This window comes from Eschrichtius robustus, chromosome 8, assembly GCF_028021215.1.
Source record: "Eschrichtius robustus isolate mEscRob2 chromosome 8, mEscRob2.pri, whole genome shotgun sequence".
In the NCBI taxonomy this organism is placed as follows: domain Eukaryota; kingdom Metazoa; phylum Chordata; class Mammalia; order Artiodactyla; family Eschrichtiidae; genus Eschrichtius; species Eschrichtius robustus.
Genome location: NC_090831.1, coordinates 108574100 through 108593541, shown reverse-complemented (window position 1 = coordinate 108593541; position 19442 = coordinate 108574100). Strand labels below are relative to the sequence as shown.

General features: G+C 40.0%; 1 protein-coding gene across 2 annotated transcripts in view; it reads right to left on the bottom strand.

The window, feature by feature from the left end:
* The window catches only part of MKLN1 (muskelin 1), a 353982-nt gene that overhangs the window by 318346 nt on the left and 16194 nt on the right, over nt 1-19442 (bottom strand). Inside the window, exons 2-3 of one of the 2 annotated variants that reach the window (XM_068549469.1) lie at nt 18973-19017; nt 7452-7576 (exon numbers count right to left, since the gene is read on the bottom strand). In XM_068549469.1, coding sequence (XP_068405570.1) covers nt 7452-7468 — 17 coding nt within the window. In that variant the 5' untranslated portion in view covers nt 7469-7576; nt 18973-19017. The remainder of the gene's footprint in view (nt 1-7451; nt 7577-18972; nt 19018-19442) is intronic. The other variant, XM_068549467.1, reaches the window with a different exon arrangement.

Genomic DNA, 19442 nt, shown 5'->3' with positions numbered 1-19442 from the left:
GAGAAAGCTCACGTGCAGAAACAAACACCCAATACAGCCAAAAATAAATAAATAAAATAAATTTATTTTTTTTTAAAATTATGACATTCATGAGACAATTGAAATTCTGAACAATGACTTATTTCATATTAGTAACATATCATTGTTAATTAGTTTAGATGTGATAATGGTTGTTTTAAAAAGCCTTATCTTTTAAAGATCCATATTGAAATATTTGTGGATGAGATGATACAATTTCTGAATTTGCTTTAAAATAGAATAAGTGGGAAAGAAGAGGGAATTGATGGGTTGGTTTGGTCATTATAGGTTGATAGGTACATAAGGTTCATTATGCTCTCTGTCTACTTTTGTTTATGTTTAAAATTTTCTATAATAAAACATTAATATACATTTACATATAATGGGTTTGTGTGTGTGTGTGTGTGTGTGTGTGTGTGTGTGAACACCCATTATAAGGGATACAACAAAATATTGATGGTGATTATCTCTGGATGATAGGATTGTGGGTGATTTGGTGATTTTTATCTTTTTGTTTTTACTCTACTGTATATTCTATATTTTTTACACTGCACTTATATTCTATATAATCAGGAAAAAATTATTTTAAAAGAAAATGTTTTAAATTGTTTAACAATACCATTTTTACCATTCAACTAGAATTCACTTCTGATGTAATGAATAAAATAACTTTGTACTTTTAAAATATAATTGGGCAAGGCAAATTACTTAATATTTAATTGTATTTAGTTTTGAGAGGGTACAGAAAATAGTTCATGAAAATATAAGGCTAAAGTAAAGTTTGAGGTCTGGAAATTCTCTCATTTGGTGTAATAGGGTAATCTTAAATTTATAGCTTAGGAGGAAACAGTTAATTTTTTTTCTCCTTCTTACATAACACAAAAACAACTGATCCAGTTTGGCACAAACTTTCTCCTCCAAAGTCACCTTTGTGCTGAAATTCAGCACCTCAGGTTTCAGTCAAACAACTTGCAGATGAGAAAAGGTTTCTTAACAAAATTTTCTTGTAATTTTACTATCGTGTTAGTTCCTGGCAACTTGGGAGAGTCCTTTTTTCATAGTTAAGTGGGTCGGGGGAATGCTTCTTTCTCTTACTTTCTAATATGCAGAAGAGCAAGCAGTTTAAATCATTCCTTTTGTATCGCTTAAATAAATGTAAGTCCAAGACAGTAGTTGCAATTAAGAAAAAGATAGTTAATGGGTATTTTTTAGCATATTAATAGTTAACACGGGGTACTGCAGAGTTTTGTCATTCAATTATGAGAAAATTAGTCCTTTAAGATCAGAAAAAAAATTTAAAAACTAACATAAATACAATTATATTTTGTAATTACAAGTAGACCTACAATAATTATACCATGATCTGAATGTTCTATAATCAGATAACTGTCCCTTCTTCATTTATTTTGAAATAAAGACTTTTCATTTATCTAATTTTCCTTCTTCCTTTTGTTCACATGTAATTTTCTCCTACAGAAACCAGTCAGCTCCTGTTATGAAATATATTAACAGATTATCACTTAAATAACATTTTGTTCTGAATGTAGGCTTTAAAGCAAAGCCATTGGTAGATGTAGTTTATTCATTTGGAAGTGAAATTTTCTGACTTAAAACTGGCTAGAGACAGATAATGTCAATTTGGGTTCATTTGTCCATTTGAGGTTCCACAGGTAGTTAATTATACGCTTCACATAAATTCAGCCTTCACTTGCAACTATGTGCCAGGCTTTGCACTAAGTATTTTCATATATATAATCTCAATTATTTACATAATTATAATAACACTGTGAAATAGTTATTTTGGAGAGAGCTTAAGTTGTTTGCTCCAGGTCAGACAGTAATCTAATTGATTGCAAATCTTATGTTACTACTTTTAAGTTATGAACATTGGTGATTGAGAGCATTTGTAGCAGTCTTTGGTGCCTAGTATGGAGCCTTGGACTAGAAAGTATGTCAAGTCAGTTCGAAAGCTGATATTCACTTGTCTCATTGTAAAAACAGAGTTCTCTACCTCCCCCCGCACCCCGACCCACTCCGGAGGATGTGCAGGAGATGCAACGTGCTTCATACTGCTTCATGCATGGAGCCAGCTAAGATGGACCATCTCTCATGAAGAAGAGGCATCAAGAAGAAGGGAGAGGGCAACCTGTTCACAGCAGCAAAGCAGTGCTAGCTTTCTGCCTTGATCTTATAACAAATTTAACAAGGTACAGACATCTTTAAGCCTGGGAATACACAATGTTTTGATTCGTTGACCAACAAACTAAAGGTCAACCTGAGAAAGTTGATTCTTGACATATTTCCACCAAGGGTCACCTGTTTCCATCCCAATGGACTCAAAGTTAAGAATTAAAAACCTCAACATTAGTAAATTATATGTTTGGAACACTGAGACTTGTAATTAGACGTACATCCCCAGTGCCAGTAGAGCCCACTCTGTTCGTTTACTCATTACTCATAACCTCATGTAAAACTGTTTGTTTGGGATGTGGTTTTTTTTAAAAAGCCTTTTACCTTCAGGCTTAGTTAAAGAATGGAATGTGTGAGAAAAGAATTTTCCAACTTTTGTTGACTCAGTGATGAAAAGGAAAAATATGTTTATAAGAATTTGGCTGCTTCGTAACTCAAAAATAATTGATCTAAGAAACTTGAAATTTCACATGTTAAGTGCTAAATCCAATTATAAATTTCAAACACAATTTTCCAAAGCATATCCTTGTTCTAGCTTATTAATATTACAGAATCATTCTGATGGGCATCAAATTATTAACTGTTTTTATAAGAGTGTACTAGAAATTACTACTAGGAATATTTTATTTGTGGAAACGTAAATACAGCTTATATAACACCTTGTAAGTGGACTTGAACTAAAGGATCTTAAAAATAAATAGGAACAACAAAAATAAAACATGACTAACTCTCCAGCCACCATCAAAACAAATGTTTCCAAGGACCTGAAGCCAAGAAAATAGAAATTTATAAACACAAAGGCTAAGATAAATCAGTTGCATCTCCTAGGTCTCCATACATGACAAAACAAAACACTGAGAACCAACCAAAACCAAAAAACCCCACTTGCTGTGAAGGAAAGAATGTTGAAGAACATTGACCTTTTCTGCCCTCTGCCTACCACAGAAATCCCCACCCACTGCTGATTTTTGTTTTTTATTTATTCTTGGCTGTGTTGGGTCTTTGTTGCTGCGCACGGGCTTTCTCTAGTTGCAGCGAGCAGGGGCTACTCTTTGTTGTGGTCCTTGGGCTTCTCATTGCGGTGGCTTCTCTTCGTTGCGGAGCACAGGCTCTAGGCACGCAGGCTTCAGTAGTTGTGGCATGCGGTCTCAGTAGTGTGGCGCACGGGCTTAGATGCTCCGCGGCATGTGGGATCTTCCCGGACCAGGGCTCGAACCCATGTCCCCTGAATTGGCGGGCGGGTTATTAATCACTGCGCCACCAGGGAAGCCCCACTGCTGATTTTTAAATTATTGAATCTCCAAAAATTATGGGAGATGGATGTCTTAAAAATGCAGTAGATTCAATCACATAGGTCATATCCTTATTAGCTGAAGTAGTAATTACTGAGGGAAGGCTAATCTACTTCAGTCATTTTAATAACCAATTCTTTCTCAGATTTACCACAGAGCCATATCAACCTAATTATTAACGTACAGTAATATTGTATTGAACTATTTTTCAATCCAAGAATTTTTATTATGGAGAGAAAACTTGGATAATTTAAGCAATTATGTGCTTCATTTCTCCTTTTCTGTAACTCCATTCTTGCTTATGTATAAGGTATTGAATTTAACTTGCTTCATTCTTGATGTTTCACATCTTGTCATCTTCTTTTAGAAAAATTTAAACTAAAGTTTAAAAGGCTACAGGGTAAGTGTTGGTGGCTAGTTCCTATGTATAACAAATCATAGTCCCTAGAGCCCAGACTGCTGCCCTGGAGAACAAGAGGCCAAATTCTGGCTGCTGCCCTGAAAAACCCTGCATATACAACTAATGCATATTCTAGATTTTACCATACCTCTCCCAAAACACTTTCAGGGATGCCTGACCTACACAACCTCTCCCTGCAGCCAGGCACACACCATTTCTCTCATTTGGATGTAATATTGCTAAAGAGCAAGGTCACTTGAAAGAAAGCTGAACTTGCAATCAGAATCTAAGTGTGAGTTCCAGCTCTTCAGGGCACCAGTTACAGGTAATTTAGTGCACTGGGTAAGTGCGTGCCTGCTAAAGCCAGAATGGGTTGGTGCAAATCCTGGTTTTTCCACTTTCTAGCTATGTGACTCTAGGCAAATTATTTAAATCTTGTACCTCAGTTTTCTCATTTGTAAAGTGGTAATAATATTAATAATGACCTCGTAGAGTTGTGAAAATGAAACATCTTAATATGGCTTAGAACAGAACCTCAGGTAGCCTAAGCACTCAATAAATGTCAGCAATTATTATTGCTAGCTGCATGACCTTGGGGAGCTCACCTAACCTCTATGATAACTCTATTTGATCTCATGTCCAAAAAGGGATCATGACTTCATATGGTCTTTATGAAGACCAAATAAACTCATGCAACGTATGTGACAGTCATTTTGAAAACATAATCAAGTATTGGACAACTCCTTCAACCAAGCAGAATCAGTTCCTTTCCGCTCTGTCCCTGTAATACTTAAAACATATGCATACACCTGCTAAGCACTTGTCACACTGTATCATAAGAATTTGCTTACCTGTCCATCTCCCCCACTAACAGTGCATCCTCTGATTCACCTCTGCACCCTCAGCACGTTGGACATACCTGGCACAGGACAGGTACTCAATAAATATTTGTTTAAATGAATATTGTCCAAACAACTGAGCAGGAATTCATAAGGCCTCTGGCAGGAATGATGGAGTATCACTTTTTGCCAAGTATCCTCAGTAGACCACCCAGAAATGTGCTTGTTTTTCCTCAGACACAATATATTGAGATTCTGTCATTTCTAATGCAGCTTGTGTGGTTGCATTCACTCATTCTTTTCCCTTAATAAATACGCTGGGCTCCATACAGTGTACCACAAGTGGCAACTGTCCAGGTTAATTTAGCGCCGCATACTATGCAGAAAGAACCTATTTAGTACAGAATCATTTACAAGTGGAGATAATAAGCTCCTCGGTTTGATTACTTCATTAGAGTGGTAGAATCTCAGGGTGGGAAAGAGTGGTTTTTTAGAAGTGGGAGTCCTTATAGAGCAATAAGTTAAAGTTGAGGATCTGACTGCCTAAGTTAAAATCCTTCCTCTGCTATGTACAAGGTGTAAGACCTTGGGCAAGTTACTTAACCCCTCTAAGCCTCAGTTTTCTCATCTCTAAGATGGAGCTAGTAAGATTGATATATTAAAAATAATAACCCAGGGACTTCCCTGGTGGCTCAGTGGTTGGGAATCCGCCTGCCAATGCAGGGGACATGGGTTCGAGCCCTGGTCCGGGAGGATCCCACATGCTGCAATCAACTAAGCCCGTGCGCCACAACTACTGAGCCTGTGCTCTAGAGCCTGCAAGCTACAACTACTGAAGCCCGCGCGCCTAGAGCCCGTGCTCGGCAACAACAGAAGCCACCACAATGAGACGCCCACGCACCGCAGCAAAAGAGTTGCCCCTGCTCGCCGCAACTAGAGAAAGCCTGTGCGCAGCAATGAACACCCAACGCAGCCAAAAAATAACCCACATTAATCACTTTTTATGGTACCTACCATAGAGTAAGCACTTAGTATGTGTTTGCTATTGTGATTAACCCAATCCCTCACCGCGGTGTTTGAACTTCCATCACAAGTGTATTCAGGACATGAGGCATGAGTGCCCAGCTTTTGCTTGAATACCATCAGGGTCAGGGAACTTACAACCTCCACCAGTTGTCCACTTGATTACTGGGCAAAACAGAATTGTTGATAAATTCTTACAGGTTGTAATATACATACTTACATCTTCTACTCAAGGGTCTTCCATCTGTCATTTGGGATTACCCAGACGAAATCTAATCTCTCCTTGCAGGACAGCCCCTTTAACTTTGGAAGGCAGCTACATGTGCTAGCTATCACCATCCTCCTCACACACCCACACCGACTCTTAGATCCTTTAATCATTTCTGATATGACACTGATTACAAGATCCCATTTTACCCTTTTTACTCTTCTTGAATAACCTTTTGTTTATCAATGTCTTTCTTCAAGGCTGAAGATCAGAATTCATAAAACAGAGCAAATGTGACCTGATCACCAGTGAGAACTAGAGAACTACTCCCCGACTTGAACACTATATTTCTATTAATACAACAAAAGATTGATTTTTGTTTTGTGGAAGTTACATCACACCGTGTTGACTCATCATCTACTCACAATCAAGAGAAGGCTCTAAATCTTCCTACGTGAGCTATTGTAAGTCACCTTGTCCCCAACCTGTACTTGTACAATTGAATTTGGAGATCTTTGAGTACTTTATATTTGTCCCTGGTAAACTTTATATTGTTAGATGTGATTCATTATTATATTTTTTCAGGATTTGATAAGGGGGAGGAGAATCCTGATTGCATCATCCAACTTATTTGTTATCTTTTCTAGCTGTGCGTCATCTGTAAATTCGTTCAGCGCTCGGTCAATGTTATCATCTTAGCCATCAATCAAAGTGTTAAGGGGAACAAAGCTGCAAACCAGATTTGCATTAGATCCCTAGAGGCCTGGGTGTGCATCAGCCTCTTAAAATTTTTTTTTAAAAGATACCATTCATTCAGTCAACAATATCTATTGAGTGCCTACCATGTACCAGTTATTGTTCCAAGTGCTGAGCATATATAGTGGTGAACAAAAAAAAAATCCCTGTCCTCATAAAGCTTACATTCTAGTTAGGGGATAAGCAATAAACAAATATGAAGATAAATAAATAATAATAAGTTTTTTTTAAGTGAAAAACTGAAGCAGGGAGGGGGTTCACGAATGTTGACAGTAGAGGTGGAGTGAGCAGTTACCCTTATGCAGTGTGGCTAAAGCAGAGTTGTTTTTGAAGTTTGATTGCACTGTTCATGCCCTGCATTCTTATTGTGCATCTGGCCCAAAAGGTGTCCCAGAGTGGGAAGCAAGTCTTTCTGGTTTCTCAAAACTCACTTTTTTCTGTGTGGAATCATATTAGGAAAAAATCAATAGAACGATGATAAAGAATTTAGATAGCCAAGAAATAAAAAAGAAAATATGAAAGGACATAATACCTCAAGAGACTTTGCAACATTTCTTCATATGCATAGGATATTCAAACATTGTGAGGCCAGCTAGACTAGCAGGGAAGCTGGTCATACCTCCTGATCAAGACTCCAGAGAGAGGCTAAAAATTATTGCTCTACAAGTATAGTATATGGTTGAAAATGAAATAATAGAGGAAAAGACAGAAAAGCTAACACTTACCTTATTCCAATCCCCATGTTCTCAAGTATGGAGTGGGTTATGAATCCAAAAGTTTATGGGAAGTCAGGAGGATGGAATGCTTGGGTGACCCCAAAACATGGCTCAGAGAGTCTGGATATTGAACTCTGGAAAAGAAGCCCATAAGGGACAGATTTGAAATCTACCTCTATTAACTACTCTCTGCTCATGATTCTAATGTTGATAAATTCTTCTGAATAGTTTTAGATAATCTTCAAATCCCTTTGATGTTAGAGGGACTTGATAAATCTTTGTTTTGTAAAATCCTAATTGCAACCTCTGATTGGAAATTTATTTTCTACTCTCACAGTGATACTTCTAATATTTATTTTCATTCACTGAGCATCTATTTTGTACCAGATACTTTGTTGGTGCTACGAGTACAAAGGTGAATAGGATAAATATGGTTCCTGCTCACAGAAACCTTCCAGTAGAGCTTGCAGTAGAGGGCAAGGTAGAAACGGGAAAGGCAGCTCCGATAAAGCAGTGTGTTATGAAGAGAAGAGTACCAAGAGCTCTAGGAGGGACGTCTAACCCGGAATTTGGGAGAATTGGAAGTTAGTGACTTCTACGTGGAGACTTACAAGGTACGAGGAGTTAGTCAAATAAAGAGGTGGGGCAGATCTGTCTCAGTGGAGGAAGAGTGGATGCACGTTTTGAAGGTGACAGAAATCACTGATTATCTGAGTACTGAAAACAGTGCAGGATAGCTGAGACAGAGTGGTCAGAGATGAGACTGGAAAGGTAAACAGAACCAATTTCTACAGAGCCTTACAAGCCAAGTCATAGAGGAGGTACAATCTACTGAAATCTGTGATTGCTTGAATGCTGGAGTTTTGAAGGGAAGAAGTCAAAGCTGCCCCTCAGGTTTTTGACTTGAACAGCTGGGTGGACAGTGGCATCACTCACTAAGGCTCTTACTAAAGGGATGAGACCAGCCGTGGTCATGTTTGGTTTGAAATGCCTGGGGAATACTCTCCGGGCATGAGTAGGCAGGTTGATCTTGAAGTCTGAGAATACAGGCTTAGGAAGCATCAGTACACGGTAGGCAACAATAGAATCCAAGGGGATGAAAGCGATACACTGGGAGAGTGTCACCGAAGAGAAAAGGGCTCAGAAGAGAACCCAGAGGAGCACCAAAACTTAAAACATGGGCAGAGAGGGACTTCCCTGGTGGTGCAGTGGTTAAGAATTGCCTGCCAAGGCAGGGGACATGGGTTCGATCCCTGGTCCGGGAAGATCCCACATGCCGCGGAGCGACGAAGCCCGTGAACCACAACTACTGAGCCCGTGAGCCACAACTACTGAAGCCTGCGTGCCTAGAGCCCATGATCCTCAGCAAGAGAAGCCACCGCAATGAGAAGCCTGCGTACCGCAACGAAGAGTAGCCCCCGCTCACCGCAACTAGAGAAAGCCCGCGCGCAGCAACGAAGACCCAACGCAGCCAAAAAATAAATTAATTAATTAATTAAAAAAAAAAAAACATGGGCAGAGAAAGGATCCCTGAAAAAAGTACAGCCAGAGGGACAGGAGGGAAACAAAAAGAGTGAGATATCATAGAGAACAAGGGAAAAGCACATTTCAACAAGTAGGTTATGGTCAACAAAGGTAAATGCTGTCAAGAGATCAAGTAGGAAAAGCCTGAGAAGCACCTATGGAGGGAGCACCAAGGAGGTATTTGACCAGCTGGGTGACAGCGGGGTCAGTGGAGGCAGAAGGCAGGTCACAGCAAGCTGAGGAATAAGTGGAACCAGTGAATGTAGACAACTGTTTCAAACAATTTGCTTTAAAAGTAGAAGATATAATCCCTAGATTTTCTTCCCAAAGGTAGGGAAATGGTGCCACTACGAAGGCTCCCTCACCACCTTTACATTAGCTCAGTTACCACATGGCGATACTCTTGATAGGCATGGCCTTTGTGTTGGGCTGTGGTCTTGCAACTGGTGCTGGAAGTGGCTAAAACTGTCCAGTAAACCAAATCTGCCTTTCGTGCTCTCCTCCTGACTCCTCTTCTGCACCTGCCCCTTCTCTAGGCCTCTAAACTTCACACAGGCTTCCTGGGCTCTGACCTCTCTGAGCAGCCCACCAATGAAATGACCTTCATGGGTATCGATAAAAACCTGATCAGACACAACTGTCACACCTATTGCCATAGCTCATGTATTGGGACCAGTCAGAGGGAGGAGAGAGGAGTCTGGTCACCTTGGAGCAGACAGCTGGCCCACAGCTGGCTAGGCAGGGGTCATCTCTGAGAGCAAAATCCAGCAGCCAAAAGCTCTGGATTTGGGTTGGGGGAAAACAGATGATCACAACTACCAGCAGTGCTGAGGTTGGTCCTAGGGAGTGAAGGTGAGCCTAGATACAGTGGGTGAACACTGAAAGGGCTTTGGATGAGAGAGGAGGAGCAGGGAGCAGTCAGAGAACAGGGACCAGGAACTAGAAGTAGGCTGGAGCTATTATGCACACAGAGGCCAGGCACAACTGTGCTGGACAGGTGGCCCTGTCACCACCGGCTCTGTTATCCTGAATCCTCCACTGCGTTGTTTCAGTTCTCACACCTTCATGACAACGAAGTGACGTTTCTGACGTTCACAACGACTCCCAAAATCTTATACCCTCAACCCCTCTTAGTAACCTGTATTCCAAGGAGAAGATAGGGAAGCTCTGGCCTGGATGGTGCAAACAGGGAGCGCACAGAGGCAATGGCAGTAACTAACCCGAAAAGGTTGCAGTAATAGCTACCCCAAACCTAAGAACTAGTAGCTGAATTAGCCCTAAATCAATAGCAAAACTGGCTGCACGGCTTGATTAAATGAAACATTATTTCTCAATTGTAATCATTCCAGGATATCTATGTTCTCTAAAATGCACACTATGACTGAACTGAAAGGCTTAACTGTCTTCAGTTTGTGATTACTGCACAGAGAGGAGATAAAAAGCAGTGGTAAACATCAGATAAAGACAATATTTTTGTCTTGTGCACAGACTAGCTAAGCTGCACAAACTGACTTTTCAGCTGAAGATTTTTTTTTTTTCATTTTACTCGACTCAATAATCATTTACCCACTGGATATTGCTTAAGGGGCAGAGTTTTCATCTAATTCTCATTTAACGAGATTGAAAAGGAAAAACTAAATAATAATATCCCATTTGTGTATAGTGCTTGTCTTTCAAAGAAGACATCATAACCCATTTTATACTATCTAATTTACATTAACAACCCTTTTATAGTGTAAATACTAGTAAGGGCTATTATCATTTAGTATTATCATGCATACAAAGTATGCATAGAAGAAACTGAGGTATGCGGGAATGAAATGACTAGTTCAATGTAACTTCCATTTTAAAGGTGTAATAGCTGGTTTTTCCTTTTCTTTTTTTTGTTTTGTTTTACAATGAAGCCATGCTTTAGATAAACATGCTTATAAAGGTGTACCTTGCCCTTAAATTTTAAGATGAAAAATACCTTGCTTAAAAGAAATCACAAAGGGTTTCCCTGGTGGCGCAATGGTTAAGAATCCGCCTGCCAATGCAAGGGACACGGGTTCGAGCCCTGGGCCGGGAAGATCCCACATGCCGCGGAGCAACTAAGCCCGTGTGCCACGACTACTGAGCCTGCGCTCTAGAGCCGCGAGCCATGACTACTGAGCCCGCGCGCTGCAACTACTGAAGCCCGCGCGCCTAGAGCCTGTGCTCCGCAACAAGAGAAGCCACCACAATGAGAAGCCCGCGCACCACAAGGAAGAGTAGCCTCTGCTTGCCACAACTAGAGAAAAGCCCGCGCCCAGCAACAAAGACCCAACACAGCCAAAAATAAAATAAATAAATGAAAAAAAAAAAAAAAAGAAATCACAAGGGCCAAAATGTTCATTCTGTTCCACAGATCAAATCTCTCTCCCAAATCTAGATGAAAACCAATCAATTCCTATCACCCAACTCATTTTAATCAGCACAGTTCTCACCACCTTGTGCCACACATGTTACGAGTCGTTTGTGTGTATCAATCTCCTCTTTACATGCATTATGCTACAGTAATCTTGTCATCTCAATTGGACTTGGAAAGTACCATTCCATGGCTAATTTTGTGTATATGTAAAGTCACTGACACTTTCATGTTTGTGTGAGCTTCCATCTGTGGGTAACATTTTTCTAATCTTTTCATGTATTCATCCACTCACTCATTCATTTATTCATACTCTCAAGCACTCATGCATCCATTCAACAAACATGGATTTTGTGTCCAAAATGTGCAAGCACTACTCTAGATGTAAAAGATAGAAATAGGAAGACAAAATCACTGACTTCAGGAAACTCAGCCCAATGAGGGAGCCAGAAGAGTAAACAGCTGTAGCTAAGTGTGGTTGGTGTAGAGATGGAGTGACACATGAAACTAGTCTGGGGAGCACAGAGAGGGGATTGATCTCTGTCTGAGAGGGTGAGGAAGGCCTCTTAGATCTGAGCATGCCAGGAAGAAGGGGATTTGGGTATCCCAGGTAGAGGGCACAGCACAAGCAAAGGCACGTATAAGAGCATCCTGTGCATTTGGGGAACCACAGGAAACATGGTATAACAGGAAGTTCTTCAATATTCTATAACTGGTTCTATTCCATAATCCAGGCCCTAGATGTCAACATAAATAATTCTATAAAGGGAAATATATGGTCCATGGGTTGTCTTCAGTCATGCAAGTAAAAACACATTCTACATGGGATCTGTATCAAAGTACTTTTTGAAACTCTGACAATTTGAAAAATGTCACATAGGTAACAGCACAAAATCAAAGCTTGGGTCTGGTCTACCCAAAGTTTGTATTCTCCATATTTCATCTCTAGGAGGCGGCAGGTAAGAACAGCCTACCTGTTCATCAAATACAGGTAGGTGAATACTTAGTCCACCTCCATTATGATTTCAGTATAAAATTTTTATATAGAAATACTTCCAAATACAGCATTTCCAAATGCACTACATTGTGTGAGTCAGATATTTCCTGTTTACCTCTTCCCAACCATTCAGCCTTGGTGCTGCCCAGCCTCCAAAAGCATGAGAGCCAGCCTTATAGACTTCTTATCAGCACCTCTACACACCAGCAAGAGGTGTTGGAAATAGTCTCTGAAAATTCTACACCCTAGTGCCTGCAGGGACAGCTCTTCCCTGAAGCTTCTGAGAAGTCCTGCATGAAGGCCTTTGTGAACCAGGTCAGTAATAGATAAAATGCAACCATTACAGAGAACTCACATAGAACCTTCCCTAGACTAACTCTACTGCCTTGGTAATCCTACTCTGAATTGCCTTGTCACTTAAGAAAAACTTTGCACCACCAAATTGCATCCTTGTTTCTATTTGGAAACTTTCCAGAGACTCTAAGAGTTCAAAATAACTAATCTATTTTGGTTCCTGACCAATTATAGAATCCTCTCTAAGACATCTTTTTTTTTAACTTGGCCACGCCACGCGGCTTGTAGGATCTTAGTTCCCCGACCAGGGATCGAGCCTGCGCTCCCTGCATTGGAAGCACGGAGTCTTAACCACTGGACCGCCAGGGAAGTCCCTCTAAGACATTATTTCTTCATTCATCTACTACTTCACCCATTCAAAGAACATCAACTTCCTCATTTCGGACTCTCCTGAAGCCAATCCAGTCAGCCTTTGTCCCCCATTCCTCTACTGCAAACACACCTGTGAAGGTTGCAGTGACCTCTTTGTTGTCAAACCCAGTGGTCAGTTGTCCATCCTCACCTTACGGCCCTCTCAGCAGCTACTTGGCAGTAATGATCAGTCCCTTTTTGTTGAAACATTTTCTTCACTTTACTTCCATCACACCACACTGGCTTTCCTTCTACCTCATTGTTTATTCCTTCTCAGTTTCTTTTGGTGTGTCCTTCCTGATTTCTGAATGCTGGGAGCCCCCATGGGCTTGGTTCTCTGCAATTTCCCATCCAGTCCATTGCTTTATTTTATTTTATTTCTTAAATTTTTATTGGAGTATAGTTGATTTACAATGTTGTGTTAGTTTCAGGTGTACGGCAGATTGAATCAGTTATACATATACATATATCCACTCTTTTTTAGATTCTTTTCCCATATAGGCCATTACAGAGTACTGAGTAGAGTTCCCTGGGCTATACAGTAGGTCCTTATTAGTTATCTATTTTTTATATAGTAGTGTGTATATGTCAATCCCAATCTCCCAATTTATCCCCCCCGCCCCTTACCCCCTGAAAACCTTAAGTTTGTTTTCTACATCTGTAACTCTATTTGTTTTGTAGCTAAGTTCATTTGTACCTTTTTTTTTCAGATTCCACATATAAGCCATATCATATGATCCACTGCTTTAAATACCATATCTTTTGTCCTAATGACTTGGAAGCTGCAGAGGGGGTTTCTTTTCCTAGAGGCAGTGAAGTTTGGGTTGGGCACTGAAGGAGGAAATGAGTTGGCTGAGGAGAGAAGATACTTAGGTGAATAGGATGGGGAAAGGCACAAAAGTGTGAAAAGGCAAACTGTGTTCAGAGAAGAGAGGGAAGTCTGGTGTGGGATGAAAATAACTGGTAAGGTAGGATGTAGCCATATTGAGAAGAACCTTGATTTACAGCTAAGGAACTTGGACTTTACACTGAAGACAATAAGTATGAAAGGTATCAGAGGTTCCTAAATAGGGAAGAGATGTGATTATTCATACTAAAAATAAATACATAAAAATTTAGTAGCAAGACGACGGCTGAACTAGAGTAAGGGGAGACTGGAGCCAAGAAAGCCAATTAGAAGGTCACTATAATAGTCTAAGGAAAGGATTATGGTCTGAATCACCATAGCAGCAGCAGGATGAAAAGTAGTGACAAATCCAAGGGAGATTTAGAAGTAGCATTGAGGACATAGTTATTGATTAGATAGGCATTTGGGAGTAGGGGAGAGAGGCCAAGGTTGAAGTGTAATGATATTAACTAAGCTAAATAGGAGAAGGAGAGCAAAAGGGTGGGGGGGAGGAGGATGAGTAGCATATTAAATTTGCAGTGATTATAGGATATCCAATGGCAAATGAAAGACACGTCTGCAGATCGGGAGAGAAGTTTGGACTGAATACATAGGTTCAGAAGTCAGTGTCCACTGGTAGTTAAGTCCTCAGAATGGATGGGATATCCTGAGGAGGGCATACAGTGAGAAGAGTGCCAAGACCTTGAAAAAAAAAAGCATGCAGGCAGCTGTCAGAGGAAGAGGAGCCAGGGGAGGAGACTGGGAAGGAGCAGAGAGATAGCATAAGAATGGGACAGAGGTCTGCAAGTAAAGGGAGAAGAGACCTTCAAAGAGGAAATGATCAACAGTTCTCTCTGGGGTAGGATGAGTGATAGGTTTTGGTAATTAGATCTGATGAGCACAGTTTCTACAGCGTTAGAAGGCAGACTGGAATGGATCAAGTGAAGACTCCTCTTGGAAGGTTGGCTGTTAAGGGAAGCAGGTAATGGCTGGGAAGAAAATGGAGTTGGGCAAGGTATAGAAATTTTTTTTATGAAATGGAAGTCTTTAGTATAACAGACAGACAGCTAGTTTCTGCTTAAACAACTCTTGTGAGCTCACTACCCCACAAGGCAACCTTGTTGCATTTTTAACTAGCAATTGATCATCCTGCACAGTTGAACATATATTTGTTGAGTGCCTGCTCTGTCTAAAGCGCTGGGCTTGGCATTTCAGTATCTAAAAAGATATTCAGACACGGTCACTTATTGAGGTGGATTTAAAATATTCAAAACTCATGAAGAAGAAAATCAATTGTAAGTCCACTGTTGAGATATTACCACTAACAATATTTTTCTGTGTATCCATGCAGTCTTTTTTTCTGAGCAGATATATTTAAAAATAAATTACCAACATTTTCTGATATCATGACATCTTCCATAATCTTCTTTTTACTGGATGCATAGATTTCATCAAAGGAATATATTACAATTTATAGAATACTTCTTTTTGGACCCTTAGGTTATCTCCAAGTGTTCAATATTATAAAGAAGGCATGCTCTACTAAATATTCTTCTACATTAAATTTTGTGAGTGTTTCTGGTTATTTTCTTAGGATAAAGTCTTAAAAATGAAATTACTGTGTTAAGTAGTTTGCACACATTAAAATTTTTTTATACACAATGCCAAATTTCTCTCTAGAATGCTTGAAGCAATTTACATGCCCCATATTGTATAAGCGTGTTTATTTCCCTGAATCTTTATCCATGGAAGTTATCATTTTAAAGTTCTTGACAATTTGTTAGGTACAAAGACATCTGGTTTTACTTTATATTTCTACTATGGAGTCTTCACTTGATCCATTCCAGTCTGCCTTTAATTACTACTAAGACTGGACCAATCGAATTCCTTTTTTTCTTTTTGCCTTTTCATGTTCTTTACCCACATGGCTTTCGTATTCTTTACCCACACTTCTTTTGAAATGTTGTATTATTCTTATAAATTTGTAAGAGCTCTTTATATATTAAGGACACTACCCTTTGTCACATATATATTTGGTTGCAAAAGTTCTAGTCTCTCATTTATATTTTAATTTTGTTTATGGTACTGTTTCATCTACATAAACTAAAAAGTTTTAAGTAGTCAAATCTATAAATGTTTTTCTTTTACAAATCATAAATCTTTATTTTTTCACTCAGATTTTTACCACTCTAAGGTCAAGAAATGCTTACACCACTTTCATCTTTTCCAGACATATCACTTCTCTTGTATGGGTCATTTTTCATATTTAACTCTTTAATCCATTGGAAATTTATTCCATTCCTTCTTTTTTTTTTCTTATAAATTTTATTTTATTTATTTATTTATTTTTGGCTGCACTGGGTCTTCGTTGCTGCGCGCAGGCTTTCTCTAGTTGCGGAGAGCAGGGGCTACTCTTTGTTGCTGTGCGTGGGCTTTCTCTAGTTGCAGAGAGCAGGGGATACCCTTTGTTGCTGTGCACAGGCTTCTCATCGTGGTGGCTTCTCTTTGTTGTGGAGCACGGGCTCTAAGCGTGCAGGCTTCAGTAGTTGTGGCACTCGGGCTCCATAGTTGTGGCTTGCGGGCTCTAGAGCACAGGCTCAGTAGTTGTGGCACACGGGCTTAGTTGCTCCATGGTATGTGGCATTCTCCCAGACCAGGGCTTGAACCCGTGTCCCCTGCATTGGCAGGCGGATTCTTAACCACTGCACCACCAGGGAAGTCCCCTATTCCTTCTTAATCATGTTTGTTCTATCCTTTTGAATCAGAGATGATGCTTTGGTTTCAAGAAAGAGAAATCTAACTCAAATTGGCTTAAACAAAATATTGAATTTATTGCCTCCTGTTAGTAGAAAAGTTCAAAGGCTTCAGGGCCATGTATAGTTAGGTGGCTCACACAATGTGGAGAGGACCTTATGGTTCCCTCTTCATTTCTTTGCTTTAGTCCCTGGTGACAGCTCCATTCTCCCAAGAGACTCTCCCCTCCTGGTCCCTAAATGGTGTCCAAGAACTCCCAGGTTACATGCTTCTGCATTCACTTCTAGAGGAAAGTGTCTTTGTCTTAGCACAAAAATCCTGACATTCCCTTTCTTTGATTGGACTGACTTAGGTTACATGCCCATACGTGAAGTGGTCACTGGGGCCAAGGGGATGAAATTCACTCATTGACTTAGTCTGGACCACATGCCCTATCTCCTGGAGATAAAGGCGGAGTCAGCTTTCTCAAAACTACATGGATGTCCTACAGAAAGGGCAGCTGAGAAAGAGGGATTCATGTGAGAAGACAACTGAGGTAAGGACTACATCTTTAAGTATCAAGATCATTGCTTTTGATAGAAAATGACAAATCCTCTGCCATTTGAAAACATTTGTTCTACCACCATTAACGCAGTAGAAACTAGAGTTAAAATCATGAAAGGACATGGTCCCTTCCTTAGGTACTAAACCCCTTACATTCAAGTTGCATAGGGACCACCTGGGCACATCACAATTTCTAAAAGTCTAATCATATGTGACTGGAACAATTTCCTCCATGGGCAACTAATCTATAGGTTCTCTGAATTCCTTCTTTTAAACAGGTTACATAGACTCAGTAGAAGAAATAAGACCATAGCTCCAATTCTCCCCTGAATTCATTCTGGCAAAGTCTCTGTCTCCTGGCTACTTTGTTTTCTGGTTACTTATTTGGACCATTCCTGTCTTTTTTTTTTTTTAATCTAGAAGTCTTATACCACTTTGCAATGTCTTTTCCTGGTTTGTGACCTGAGACCTATATCTTGACCTAAATATCTTCTTAGAGGAGCCCTCCAAGGGCTAACTATAGCTAACTAAGTTGGACTTTGGAGCACTGGGGCTTTAAGTCGACTACAGCAGTGATTCAGAAGAGGCAGGACACAATAGTACCCATGTGCTGTGTGCCAGGCACAGTTCAAAATGTCCTGCCCGGGGCAAGCCATTATCTGACCCCATGAATGGGATTAGTGCCCTTATAAGGAGAGATGATCTCTCTCTCTATGTGTGGATACAGCAAGAAGGTGCTCATCTGCATCAGATACCAAATCTGCTGACACCTTGAGCTTGGACTTACTAGCCTTCAGAACTGAAAAATAAATGTTTTTTGTACAAGTCACCCAGTCTATGGTATTGGTTATAGCAGCTCCAACGGACAAAGACATCATCCTCCCTGCCTCTGTGACATACCTGTACAGTGACTTGGCTTCTGTGGGCCCAGAGAAGTCTCTTTTTACCCTTTCTTAGAGGTTTTGACCACAGTTTTCCTCTCTTGTCTCAGTCCTGTCTCTAGTACTTGCTGCTATTCTATTCTTCCACTCCTTGTATGATACACCATCACTTACTCTTTTTAGAGCCTTCCCCACAAAACACTACCACGTTAAATACATCTATTGAAGACACTTTCTGATTTTAGAATTATTAAAAATGTGTGGGAAAAGCCTTGTACCTTAGCATCTAGGAAATGCTATAGTTGAATGATTTTGGTTTTTAGCTACCTATTAACATCAGACAGTCTGCCGCATTCAGTAGCACTACCCCTTCTTTATTATTATTCTTACTATATCCATAAGCAAAAAACAAACAAAAATTGTCTTCAGTAATTTTCCCAGAGTCTAGTTTTCTCTGGACTTTAAGTCCTCTGGCATTATTTTCACAGGTCTGAGTCCTTCTTTAGAGTGAGGCCTCCCCCTCCTGCTCTCTATTTTTGTACATGTCCTTTAAAAATACGAGCTAATCAGAACACTTCTTGAGCAGCCACATTGATCTTTTTTAGATGCTCCCTTTTCTTTCCTTTTTTTTTTTTTTTTTTTGCTCCCTTTTCTTTATTGAAATCACTGGCTTCAAAAGAATTCAAATTTCAAGTCACTTTACTCCTCTTGAGCTTTCTTTCCTAGTTCCTGGCCACATAGAGCCTTATGTCCATTATTCTCTTAACTTGCTCAAGTTTTCTTTGTATCCGGTTAGCAAGTGAAGAATTGCCTTCTCTGACTACTACAAATTCAAGGATACTGTGGTCACTTACTTTAAGTTGTCTGTCACTTCCACTTCACCAACACATTCTTCTTAGCTGGTTAGAATTAAGCATAGAATAGTACCTTTTCAATAAGCAATTAGTTTAAATTTAAGTCATGCCAACTTTATTTGACGTTCATTTTTCAGCAGAATGAGCTTGTCAGTAGATGTTGAAGTTCTCCATTACCCCTACATTGTGGCCCTGTGCTATTAATTCTGTCATTTGTATTGGGAAAGCATTATTGATGTGGCCATAACAGGATCACAAAGCATGCTAGAACTAGCTGACAACACATGGCCAGTGGAGAGAGAGCATGAGCCCCGAAGGGAGTGGAGAGCTCTCCCCAGGGCATGGGCTGTGAATACAGAAGCTGGCTTGGATTAGGGCAGCTGGTCTGTTCAAGACCTGATGTCTCTTACCACGGTGAAGTTCAAGAAGCTATTAATACTAAGAAGTCCAGCATGAAGGGTAAGGTATGG